The following is a 13,741-nucleotide window of genomic DNA, read 5'->3' as shown; positions in this document are numbered from 1 at the left end:
AAATACCAATACTTTTTTTGATATGGCATGTCAAGTATCTGAATGAAGTGCCGTCATATAATCCCGCATCTTATCATTAAGACCACAAAGGCACTGACTGCGTACTGCCACCTGTTCGGACTCAAGCCGAGATATTGTTGTTAATAGCTGCTAAGTGCCTTCTCTCATAGCTTATAACAAGATCAATAAATATGATAAAAGTTATTATAATCAAACCATAATCCTTCATTAAGTACATATGTATGTGCATATTCATTTTCTTATCACCTGCTGCATTCTCCAAAGGTATAAAAAAGCGCACTGCGATGCACGATCGATGATAAATCGATTTACAAAGCAAAGCAAAGTACTATCATAATGAAATTAGCAGTGCTCTGTCTCGCCTTTGCATTGTGCCTGGCTGCCGCCACGGTCAGTAGAATACGTCAAATACTCGTAAGAGCTTAGATATTCCTGAGTAGCAAATATTTTCCTAACCTATCATCCTTAGGCCAATACGGATTACATCGTCGATGACGAACAACTAACAGAATTCATTCCCTTGGACTATGCTGAGGAGAGTATCGACCCAGATATCTTGGGTGTATTTGGTCCTTTATACTTTACCATCAAAGCCAGCTTACGTACCTTGAAAGGTGTAAATTGCACCATCAAAAGGGTAATGAGCATTCGCAGTGCTGGAGTGGATTTCCTGGAAGCCATCGAAGATTGCAATACCGGCGCTTTAAAGGATTTCAATGCGCTTATTAACCAAGTTCAAGCTGTTGTGAATACCTGTAACGATATCATCAATTTGAACAGCAATGTGTGCAATAACGGCGCACTGGACGATGAGATGGATGCCAACAAGAAAACTCCAGCCCGTTGTGCTTCAAAATTGTTGAGCAAAATGATTACGCTAAAGAAACAGATCTAAAAAACTATTATCGAAGAAATTGCACTGCTCCAAATTGAAGAATTAAATAGTGCGTTATGGAAATTTTGATTGCAAATAAATGGTGGCTTGCAACAAATGAATATGATTTCTAGTGATTTTTTTTTCAGTATGAGATTGCCTTCTTCATAATAGCGAAAGTTTTTTATGGTTTCGTATATACACAAAACAACGCGTGGCTTAGTTAGTCCTCATCAAAAATTGGGTAGGTATACTCAGAAATCAGTAGGTAATGGAAAGATGTAGGCTAGGCAGAAATTACACTGTTGATCTTTTTAGAATGCGACGCTGTTTTGTGATTAGTTATGAAGGCAGAGTATACCTAAAGTTTTTCCGTCATATTTTTATCCTCACAAACATCTAATTGGTCAATCTACAATCTTGAGGATAAGAGGCATAACAGGTTGAAAGGTTATCTATAGCAAAGACAAGATGAAGATGAAGTGACCGAAGAAACTGCCGGTCCAGCTAACGAATAGCCCTTAACTGAAGCGAAATATTTTGATGGAAGGTGTAGGTTTAATCAAAATTTATAATTCACTTGGGAAAGGAGAACCGATTTTTCTTTGTCTTGAGCATGAGATAGTGTAGGTTAGGTTAGAATAGCTGCCACTGCGCAGAGCACGGAAGCACACGTAAGAGGCTGAGAAACATCGTTGTGATACCACTAGCAGTGGCCATTTATTTCTTTCCCACCGCTAATATTCTAACCACCGAATGCGTTTTATATAGCACAGAAAATCGAGTATGTTCGGCGAGTTCAGGTCGGCTAAATAATTTAAAAATTGTTTGTTGGAAAAGTGTTTGCGCAATTGGGCTAGTGTGGGCAGTGGTAGAGATAATATTCGATGTTCAGCACCATTTCCTGGTCTCTGCAGTTGGGGCAAAAATCGTTAGTTGGATAGCCCGATATTTTTCCGTGTGTGCCCATCAGGCAGTGTCCGGTGATTACCACGACTAATAATCTGAGGAGAGAACCTTCTCGATGAGTTCAGCCTGTAATCTGTGTTTGCAGAGGTATGCCCGCAATTTATACAGAATTGACCTAGGATATTTCCGTCCATCTCCTTGTCAACTCATCGGCTATGCAGTGGCCAAGAATTTCCCTGTGTGCCGGGACCCATACAGCAATCAGGGAGTCTTTTGATGCCAGCAGGTTGTGAATCCTTCTGCACTCTATAGCTACTTTGGAGGTTGTTGCGTTAGATTTTAGGGATTTAGGGCCACCGTATGGCTACACTGTAGCAGAAGATAGGTACATCCACTGTGCTATCTGTGGTTTTGTTCCCCATTTTTCCCTACAGCTACGGTGACCATTCGTACAGATTTTGGCGGGACAGTACCGATTTTGAGAAATTTTTCCGCTGAATATTTTTTAAAAGTCGGGACGTATAAGCGTCCCGATTTTTCATATTTGTACCGATTAAGTCCCGATTTTCAGGGTTTTTCTTTATTCATTCATTAAGACTCTCCCTGTACTCTGGCTCAAAAACAATTTTTCGTACAAGCGAGGCAGCACTTTCGTTACCACAAAGGACATAGAATATAAAGGAGCCATAAACACAGCCAGCATCCTTATTAATAATATAATTAATGAAATTATAAAAAATAATACTAATTCCCTCAAAAATTCGTGGATATGAAAAACATAAGCTGTAGAGAGAGTGGCAAAAATTTAAAAAGGGGAGCGGCATTTTAGCTTTCTTTGGCTATTCCTCTTTTGATTATATTATGTTTACTACGTTTTATGAAAGTGTGGCTCGTTATCTAACAAAGACCATGTAAGTCAAAATTTCAAACTTCGTACAAAAATTAGCAAAATTCAACAGTTTCATAAAAATTTTGAGTTTTTAATTAGATTTCCTAGAAATATTCTGAGTATGCTGTAGTTCAACACAAAGTGCAAATTCTAAGTAGCTAGAACTCACCATTGATATTTGGTAAACTTTTTTGTGGAAGGTGTTGCCCATAGAAATTGAATTGTTGAACATGTTGTGTATGGATGAAAATCAGCGAACAAAAAATTGCCAAAAATCAACGGTAAGTCCAAGCTTCTGCCAGCTGAGACACTACCTTTCTGATGCAAAAAGAATTATCGAAATCGGTTGACGTGGTCCGAAGTTATGCGGTAACACACATAAAAAAAATATTCCGACGAAATGATAACCTCCTCCTTTTTCGGAAGTCGGTTAAAAAAACACGATTTTTCCGATAAAAAATCCGGCTTATTCAATATTCGAAGAAACAAGGTGTCAAAAAACCGGTACAAGCCGGTTTGGAAAAACCGAATCTATCACCCTACTACATACATACATATTTATACAAATCGATATCTGCGTCGTAAAAATGTAGTCTCTGAGTGAGAGTTAAAGTCACAAATACACTGCCGTATAAGCAGTTTCCCTTTCCGTGTTTCCTGCTCGTACCTGGCAAAAAAACAAAAAATAATAATTTTAAACTTTTGCACAATCGAACCTTTTAGAATCAGAAATTCGTCTGTTCAAACTGACTTTCATTAAGTAGGAAAAGTATACGGATTTGAGTAACTTCCTGGAGACTGAAAATATCTCATAAGTACCTTTCTCTGCTTTATATCAGTTTTACTAACTATTTTTAGGTGACCAAAACATACAGCTAAAATTTTTTTTACAATCATTTCTACATTAACCCGAATCCAATCGATATTTTCGCACACATAGTATGTGCATAAATATATCTATATACATATATATGTATGTACATAAGTATGTACGCAGGCATAAAATTGCGATAAACGCCAATTTAATGCAAAAAAAAAGGAGGAAGGGGCATCATACGCTTTGCAACATCGACTACCAAAGACGCATTAAATGAACGCAGCAGATAAATTGGCAAGAAACCTGTTGCTAAACAAAACGATTATCGGCAAAAGGCCACCAAAGCCACCGACGCATTCATTACAACAGTCAGCAGTGCATAAGAGTATGTATGTATGTATGTATGAGTATGTACAATACAGGCAGTAGTAGTAACATGATGGCAGCAAAGTGCAACCCCAGCTGTCGAGGTGGCGAATGCGAACAAATGGCAAAGTGCAGTGGAGTGCATGTTAAAGACACGTTAAACAATGATTTAATGCCAATAAATAAGTTTAAACATTTATTAACGATAATTAATGTTTCTGTAATTTGGCGGCAAAAATCGCTAAATGCAGAATAACAGCGACTGCAACAACTGCAATATTATTAACATCCGTGAAAGAGTGCGTGGTGGCGGCGGCGGCGGCGTTGTTGTTGTAGTACTTACTCGTAGCAGGTGAAAAGTGAAACTCCAATTATGTGCCACAATGGAGTGTACAACGTTTTGGCGGTGCCAACGAGGCATGGGGGTTGTGCTGTCTTAAATCTTTAAATGGACGCCAGCTAGCTAGCCAGGCCACCACAGCCACAGCCACAATAACCACCACCAACGCCAACGCCACAGAAACTTATAGCCATGCTGGTATCAAACACTTTCTGCTTATCAGCTACTCGCAAGCAGTAGCCGGCGCATGGTAAATGGGATGCGATGAGTTGAGTTGAAATTAGCGCAGAAAAAAAGTTCAAAGTGGTGCAAAATATTTGTGATTTTTTTAATTTTTTTTTTTTTGAAAGACTTAACAAGGAATTCATTTTGGCCAACCTCAGTAACTGGGTAAATGTGCAGAGCAGCTATGCAGTTTGTTATTCCACGAAAGCACTAAAAGTGAAGAATGTGAGCGATGAATTGCGAAAATTACTGTAACAAATCTCGAGTCAGTAGGTAAAAAGCCAATAAAGCAAAATTAAAAAAAAAGAAAAAAGATGAAAAAATGCCTATAAATAATGGCAACCAAAAGTGTCGAAGAAAATGTTGGGGCCAATCACTTCACAACAATGTGCCTGAAAAATGTGCAAATCTACATATGTATAAGTGTGTATGTAGATATAAACATACAGTGACTCAAACAAATGACCACGTGTTGATTTTCTTCAAATATTCGTTATCTTTTTCGAGCAAATTTTTTTTGTTATTTTTATATAAAAACACGTTACAGTTTATAGTTTCAAACTTTATAAAAAATTTAACAAATTTTCCACAAAATTTAAAATTTTTATTCCGAATTTTTAGAAGATTTTTGTGTATTCAATCTTATAGCCCATACAATTTTAGTCGAATGAAGTGCAGGTTTCAAATGGCTACAAATTCGCGTTGGTTTTTGAGATGATTTTTTTTGGTGACGGATTTTTGCACTTTTTTTCATGTAAGTATGAATTTCTTATGAAATAAAACACTGAAGACCATCAGCAAGAAAATTTCAAAATATCAACGCAAGTTTTGGTAAATTGCGGTCGTTATATTAAAAAACCCAAAAAAGTATCCAAAAAAATCTCAAAAAATCAACGCGATTTTTCAGCCGTTTGAAACTTGCACTTCAGTGGACTAAAATTGTATGGGCTATAATACTGCATACCCAGAAATCTTCTAAAAATTCAAAATAAAAAGTTGAAATTTTGATGAAAATTTTTGAATTTTCTAAAATTTTGTATAATGTTTGAAACTGTGACTTACACGGTTTTGATTAAAGCCTGGACGATATTTTTAGATAAAAATAACAAAAAAAATGTATTTCGAAAAACCTTACGAATATCTAAAAAAAAACGACACAAATGACCACTTGTTTGAGTCACTGTACAAACACACGCATGCGTATGCACCTACAAATTTACGTTTGTAGGCAGCTACTTACTTTAACTGCACGCAAACATTTTTCGTATTTCGTATTTTAATTTGAAAACCTAAAAAAAAAAAACATAAAATAAAATAAAACAATGAAAAAAGTAGCCTACTCTAAAACAAAATACCAGTGACCGAAACGCGATTGGACAAACACTTTCGCTGCATTTGCATTTGACTTTGGTGTCGTGTAATTGAGAAAAGTGAAAAATCGCCGAGAGCCATGTAGCACAAGCGATTAATATGCAACACCAGCGACAATTGCTTGCAACAGCATAAAATACGGCGTACATATACATATGTACATACATACATAAATACACCTACAAGTGTGCATATTAAAGTATGTATATACATACATATGTATATTTACATATTTATGTACATACATACAAACTAATGTGTGCCGTTGCAACGTTGCGCCTCTGGTGTGTTGTCATTCGGTCAGTGGAGCAATCAATGTTGCTGCATTGCAATGTGGTGACAACAACAACTTTAACCCACACTAACAACATAGTAATGATGTTGTCAATAAACGAAATGCATTTGTTGTTGCTTTGCATGTGAAAATTAGAAAAGGTAAATGCCAATGTTGACAAGATCTTATCACTTATTTATCATTGCCAGGCGGGCAATATTTTCGAATATTTTATGTTAACGGAGAATGATATGTGCTAATTTATATTTTTTAAGTAACTTGCTTGTGTGTATGTTGTCTCCGTTTGAGTAAGTGTTGTCTTGAGCCATGGTATTACTATTCGAAACTAAGAGATTAAAAAGTGTTTACTTCAAATTTCTCCGACTTCGGAAAATTTTACAGCCTTATGGGTAGCCGCAAAACTTCACAAAGTTCTAGCAAGAGGCACAGTTCTCCCAAAAGCATCCAATAATGAGATCAAGAAAACTAAAAGTCAAAGCTTTAGAGCCTTCTGGGTAGGAATTTGTTTAATACCTGCATCCGCAAAACTTCTCTAATCCCAGGCAAGAGGAAGAAAAGCACCCAATAAGGAGATCACGATAACTAAGAGCGAAAGCTTTATAGCCTTCTGGGTAAGAATTCCTCTCATCGCTGGCTTCACAAAGCTCTGGCAAGAGAAAGAGTAGAAACTAAGTTGGCACTTAGACTACAAATGGATGCTGCAAAAGTAGCGAAGATTGACAAGACCGTCTTTGGCGGAATGGAGGTGGAAAAAACCCTTCCTACCCAGCAATTTGTGCAATGAGAAATCGTTTTTTTTTTTGATTTCCTAAGCCCCTGCAGTCTGATTTTTTCTTAAAGAAAAGATAAGGAAAAGCTATTTTTAACCGACTTGAAAAGAAGCCGGAGGTCATCAATTCGACGGAATATTTTTTTATGTATGTTACCGCATAACTTTCGACTACGTAAACCGATTTCTATAATTCTTTTTTAAAGGAAAAATGGTACCTCAGAGGTGACGCCATACTTATTTGGTTTGGATTCGATAAGTGACTTTTTATATCAGAATTGAAGTCGGCTTTGACTTTTGCTTAAAAATTACTTGTTACAATTCAATTTCTTCAAAATGTTTTTACAAAAATGTTTTTTCAACAAAAATTGTTTTTCTGTTTAAATCAGAAAAATCAGAATCAGAAGAAAAATTCTATAATTTTTTTTTTTATTATTTTTTCTGAGGATTTTTTTCTCTTTAGGTGTATTTTTTCATAAAGCGTATTTTTTCTAAATATGAGATTTTTTAAATACATGTTTTTTTAGGCAAAAGTTATTATTTTTTGTTCCATAAGTAGTTTTGTTCCAATTTGTTTTGAATTTTCCTTGTTTTGGTAAAAATATTGATTACTAAATTTTTTTGATAAAAATAGCTTAATAAAAATGTGGCACATAAAAAACAGACACCTTTGAAATAATTTATGTGGATTCATGTTTCCCTTGGTCCTGAGTGGGTTAAGAGCAGTCTTGCTCCATCACATGTTCCGGAGGTTTGGAAGAAGGCGCGATTAATCTTTTTTCAGAAGCTTGCCAGAGGCAATCAGTTTCCTCTCCTAATGTGTGCAAATTTACAAACCGTGTTAATAAAATTAAACACTGCCTGGTTACTGGCTAAAACATCGCATCGATTTTTAATAATTTTATTTTTGTTGACAGCGTTTTGCACTTTTTTCCATATAGACATAAATATCTTATAGAAGAATATGAAAAAAACCGATTTTTAGCCGCTCACAACTTGCACTTGTTTTACAAGAATTTTATAAGCTTGTTAACTGTAAATCCAAAAAATTCGAAATCTAGATAAAAATGTGTGAAATTTTTCTAAGTTCTGTATGCAGTTTGAAAGTGTGATTTATATCGTTTTTGTTAAAGCATAAAAAAATTTTAGCTTGAAAAATATTGTAAATATTAAAAACGGAACACCATTCATCCACATTTGACCGCCACTGTACATAGAGCACACCGGCAAAACGAACTCTACTTAAATTCGTTGGAGAGGGATTTTACAGATGATTAGGCTCCCAGCTCTCGCTATCCACAACTAGTTAAGAATATTCCACTGCGGCATAAAAATAGGCGCTGGAAACTCCCGAGTGCATGGGAGCAGACGTCTATGGTGCCGAGCTTTTTTAAGGTAGAAGTTTACGCCATCAACCTGTGTGCGGAGATAAATCTGGGGAGAAACTATTTATCACAATGAGAGAAGTGTCAAGCGGTACTCAAAGCTCTTTCATCGCTCGAAGTGAGATCTGCGCTTGTCTTGGAGGGAAGAAAGTTAGCTCCCTTGCATATGTATACAATAGCTTCGCCATAGGTATTTTTGCAGGGCACTCTAAATAAAAGCGTCTTTTTTACAAACTACATATCGACAGCTGAGTGGAAGATCGACCTACTATTTCGGCAAAAAGTTTGATAACGCCTTATCTCAGAAAACTTTTCAATAACGCCCTATTTCAGAATTTTATTGAGGAAAGGTTTTCTGAGATAGGGCGTTTCGAACCGGCTGCCGAGACAGTAGGTCGATCAGCCGTCAATATGTGGGTATTTGATCAAACGATCTGTTCCGTTTGCAATTTTATTTTATAGAAACTCAGTTATTTAGGTAGCACCAAAATTTACCGGTTACAAAAGTGTACAGATTGTGAAATGGGTTCAAAACTTGACAGCGGTTACGAAATTTTTGTAACCAGTACAGAATTGGATTGTAAGAAGTAAACAAAAGTATGAATTGCAAACAAATATATGTCCATATGTACTACATATGTACATACATGTGTTCATAAAGCTTTGCAAAGTAAGATATTAAGGGAATTAATTAACCAATGGAGAAAATAATACTGACAGTAAGTAATGTATTCAACAAGTTTTACTTATGCGTGCATTTATCGTTAAAAACCGGTATATGTGCATACAAAACTAAAACTAAATATAAAGGTATTCGAATGAGTTTACAGTGGGCAACAAAGCAGCTCTTTGATTCTATAAAAAGATAATACCAAAATATGCCATTTAACCAACGCGTTTAGATCTATGTACGTATTAAATTCTGACTTCCTTTGTTCGTTATTGGAAGTCCTAATATTTCAAGTTTAATTAAAATAGGTACATATTTCTTCGACGACTACTGATGAAAATACAAGTTTTAAATTTTTTTTGCGCTCTAGCTCTTTATAATCACCCCACAGTGCGCTACTTTTCTGAGTTCTAAGTAAAAGCAAATCATTTCGCAGTTGCATTCAAGTGTTGATTTCCATCTGAACTGGTCAATAACTTGGCGCTAAAGTGTTATAGTTACTACAAATTGTATCATACAATGTGGCTTAAAGAAAATAATAAAAATTCAATTTTCATTTTAATTTTTATATTCGGAATATTAGTTGGTAAAATGCAAATCCTTATCAAAGATAACAACCTTTAATTGTATTTATTATCTTCATAGTATTCTTCGGTCAACAAATTGAGGGTTGCTATTCTGGACAATATTGTTTTACACCACGCAATTACAGCGGCCGCTTTGTAGACGAAGAACTTTATAATGCATTCAACGAAACAGCAAGAGGACTCTGTGATGGTTTTTGCCATCATAACAGTACATTGCGATTGCGCTGCTGTGCCTACGCGGCTAAGGTACATTCAGATAGGATATCTGAGCAAGGTAGGTCTAGACTACAGGCTTAGTTTGGTACACACTTTTATGAAGGAAAACAATAACTTCACATGGACATATACATAAATACATATCTACATATATTTAACAGTCTGCAGATACAATCATTTAAAACGTGGTTTCATCATACATGGAAAATTAGCTAAGGATAACGAATTTCCGTTTATGGTAAGTTGGTAAATTTTAAGTTTAGTGTCCAACACTCAAGAAAAGCAAAAATTCCATTTAAACAAAAAAAACAAACGCTGAACAACTGACGAAGAAATTTTCTTGTGTCAAATTTCCTTAAGGAAGTTTTTTGCAACAGAAATATATGCGCATTATTTCGTGAAGAAAGAGTGAGACAATAGGCTGTGAAATATCAGATGTCGAAATTTCTTAGACACTACTATTCCCGCGAACGAAACTTTTTTTTCTTTCCTGACTGTTTGCTTAGAACCTGGATACTAAGCTTTAGAATGGCAACAAATTAAAGTTTGATCGCTATGAAATGAAGGTAAAAGTGATAAGGGTGTTCTATGAATTAGTAGTTAGTCGCTATATTTCAAAAATTCATCTAATTTCGTTTTATCTTTAAGGCTGGGTTTCACCAGATTCATTTAAGTGAAAATTACTTTAATTTTCGAATTTTTGGTTTCGCCAATCAATTTTAATCTAATTATTTAATAAAATTAAGTAAAAAATTCAATTAAAGTTAATTTACACTTAAATGAGTCTGGAGAAACGCAGCCTAAGTCGTGAAAGTTACTTGACTGAAGCTACCTGGAGCTACCATGGCGAAATATTCTGAAAAATATTGCAGTGTTTTAAGCCTTTACCTTTAGGGAGGGCCGAAACGACGCATACGGGTGAGAGTTGGAGAGCTAATAGGGGCCGTGTTACTAATTTATATGCGAACCACTGCAGAGAATATCCCATTAGCCGCTCTTTTTTAACAAGGCTATTCAGGGTATGCTATGCGTTAGATGCCTACCGCTACAAAAAAAAACAGAAAAAGACAGTCCGATACCTCCCCAAGTTAGGGGGAAACGACAAAACTAACTGAAATAATACTGACCTATGAGCAGGGACCGTAACAGTTACAGCTTTTATTTAAAAAAAAAAATCGCTTTTTAACAATTATTTTTGACTTTTATTTAATTAGTCCTTAAATAAGTGTAATTTCTGACTTTTATTTTAAAAATCCAAAATAGCAGTTATTTTTGATTTTTATCTAAATAATCTGCAACAGTTATAAGGAGTGCTTCCGATAACCCAGAACATACTCTAATTGCTAAACGCTTCGGGCGCAAATGGGTTAAAATTACTACATGCCAACGGATGCCACCCTGCAAAAAATTGTGCGACTAATCTCTAAAGAGAGTATTCCGAGATTACTCTCAACCGGGTACAATTCGGCATTAATTAGTCGCAACTAGTCTCATACGGGGACTAATGGAGGTCAATTAGTCTCGACTCATCCCTTATGGGTATAATTGGAGATCAATGAGTCCTCAACTCATCTCTAACGGGTACTATTAACGATTTAATGATATGATTAGTCAATGAAATTTCATGTGCGGCGTTGGGACACAGAGAGGGTATTCGCCTAACAAAACTGAGCACCCCGGTTCGAATCTCAGCTGGCGCAAATTTTTATTCTTATTTTTTAAAAGTGACTAGTCGCTTTTTATACCCGTTCGGGTATAAAGGTGAACAATTAGTCTCTTCATAGGACATGCTCGAACAAAAGCGAACAGTTCATTCCATATAAAGAGATCAAAAGTGGTATTAGTCCTGCTTCTTTGCGATTGCTCCCGGAGTCATCCCGGATTAGTCCCATTTTTTGCGGGGCAAGTATAAAACCATTAAATAAACTCTAGGAAACGAGGGGTCAAAGCTACGAAGGGTGCCCCAAAGTATCTCTTACTGCAATGATGCACTTAAAAAGGGTTTAACGTTAACGCTCAAATGAGTAGCATAGCTATTTTCTCCAAGAAAGGAAAAGGGACAAACTCCTAAACCCATTCCTTCGAGAAGGAAAGAGGCATGATTACAAGAACTAGCCTGTCTCCTCCGAAGGAGGCTTTTAATTAAATGGTTATGCAAACTAATAACGCAAATGGCGCAAATATTTGCATTTCAGGCTGCTCTAGGATGGCGCATTAAAGACGATTCCACAGGGAACTCAACAATAGTTTACAAATGTGGTGGCACTATATACGATCGTGGTTATGTGATCACAGCGGCACATTGTCTATATCATTCAGCGTATGTTTAAAAAAAAAAATACTATTATTATTTTTTACTCCTTATTTCTCATTTTGAACAAATTTGAAAAAAAAAAAAAAAACTTAGCGATCTGCCCGTCGTTGTGCGACCTGGTGGGTTCGCCTTAAATGACACTGAAGCATGGGACCTGGAAGTTGAAGATGTCATAGAGCATCCCAACTATGAATATCCATCTGTTTACAATGATATTGCTGTTATACGCTTGAAGGCAATATTTAAGTGAGTAGAAAGACGTTTGTGGGATAAATTGAAAATTTTTTCAACTGAAATTTTGTTTTAATTTTTTTCAATACACTTCAAAGTGGCAATCCCTTCCATGATGCACCAGCATGTCTTTGGGCAAAGCCAAGCTTGGAAGAAAATGTTACAGCAATCGGTTATGGAGACACACAATTTGGTATGTACATATTAACATACATAAATACATATAGCGAATTTTCACTAGGCCTTAAAGCTGCAAAAAATGCATTGAGGCGATCAAAGTAGTCACTTATATTGTTTCAACATGGAATTTTTTTAATCAATGCCTAAAGAAAAGTAATATGCAGTAGTAGTCCAGCATTGTAGTATTAACCTCTTAACCATCTTTTCAGGCGGCGTCTCCTCTCCACTATTATTAAAGACCAATTTAACAACAATCAACAATCGTGAGTGTGAATCGTTCTATGACCCGGATAGTGGTGCTCTAACTGAAGGAATTAGATCGACTCAGATATGCGCAATGGATCCCGAGAAACTGCGTGACACTTGCCAAGTAAGAGCATGAAAATAGCTTGAAATTTTTGTGAAATACATACTTGCATACATTATCATTAAAAATACCTTTCATTTACAGGGCGACTCTGGCGGTCCGATTATAAAGTTTGTGCAAATGGAGGGTCTTAATTTAATGTCTTATTTGGTTGGCGTAACATCCTTTGGCATCGGTTGTGGCACTGGTACCCCAAGTGTTTATACGCGCATATCTGAATTTGTTGATTGGATTGAGGAGGTCACTTATGGAACTGTGGCGAGCTGAATATGTACATATGTATATACTTCTACTGACGAAAGACAAAATAAAGCTATAAGTCACATTTAATGGACAACAACAGTGTTGATAAAAAATATATGCATTAAAATAAATAAAGTTAAAATTAAAAGTTTTCTTCTACAAGTTTTCTTTCTACAAATTAAAGGAAACAAAAATTAAAAAAAAAAATTATAATTTTTAATCAAAAAGCACAACTGACTTCAATTCTCATAAAAATAAATGCGTAACACCATCAGCATAAAAAATTCCAAAAATCAACGCTCAAACTTGCACTTTATTATATTTACTAAAATTATATGGGCTACAAAACTGCACACTCAAAATCTTTCTAGAAAGTATTAAAAAAAAGAAAATGCATATAAAAGAACTATATTTTGAGAGATTTCAAAATGGAAAAACTAATTTTTTCGCCCCACACTAATCTACTATATTTAATTATCGATAACGTAAACCTCCGGACTAGTTACCATAACCATGCAGGTATTGCTATAAATACTGAAAACAAGTCCTTTTTTGTGCATTTATTTTGCAATCAACCAGTTCGTAAGCAATTCTCAACACAATTTTTTGTTTAATCTTACAAGCCTAACTCTCTTATTTATAGCTGATTAGCATATATTAAATTTCGGATTT

General features: G+C 35.6%; 1 protein-coding gene and 1 pseudogene across 1 annotated transcript; both read left to right on the top strand.

Moving 5' to 3' along the window:
* The first annotated feature begins 357 nt into the window (after window positions 1-357).
* LOC118746963 lies at window positions 358-985 on the top strand (annotated as a pseudogene).
* An 8,372-nt stretch (window positions 986-9,357) lies between these two features.
* Window positions 9,358-13,179, top strand: LOC118746925 (trypsin-1-like). The gene is made up of 8 exons (XM_036480912.1): window positions 9,358-9,517; window positions 9,577-9,792; window positions 9,896-9,972; window positions 11,930-12,054; window positions 12,142-12,294; window positions 12,378-12,472; window positions 12,669-12,829; window positions 12,911-13,179. Exons 1-8 carry the CDS (start codon window positions 9,451-9,453, stop codon window positions 13,091-13,093), a joined length of 1,077 nt encoding a protein of 358 aa, XP_036336805.1. The 5' UTR covers window positions 9,358-9,450; the 3' UTR covers window positions 13,094-13,179.
* Window positions 13,180-13,741: the final 562 nt, after the last annotated feature.

The sequence above is a fragment of the Rhagoletis pomonella genome, unplaced genomic scaffold (assembly GCF_013731165.1).
Source record: "Rhagoletis pomonella isolate Grant_MI unplaced genomic scaffold, Rhpom_1.0 Rhpom_scaffold_00011, whole genome shotgun sequence".
NCBI classification, from domain to species: domain Eukaryota; kingdom Metazoa; phylum Arthropoda; class Insecta; order Diptera; family Tephritidae; genus Rhagoletis; species Rhagoletis pomonella.
This window is presented reverse-complemented; position numbering and strand designations above follow the sequence as displayed.

Excerpts from the sequence above, each read along its gene's own strand:
- LOC118746925 (XM_036480912.1), top strand. The coding sequence starts at position 9,451 with ATGTGGCTTAAAGAAAATAATAAAAATTCAATTTTCATTTTAATTTTT. Across the intron at positions 9,973-11,929 it reads ATAACGAATTTCCGTTTATG|GCTGCTCTAGGATGGCGCAT; the intron begins GTAAGTTGGTAA and ends TTTGCATTTCAG. Across the intron at positions 12,830-12,910 it reads AACTGCGTGACACTTGCCAA|GGCGACTCTGGCGGTCCGAT; the intron begins GTAAGAGCATGA and ends TTTCATTTACAG.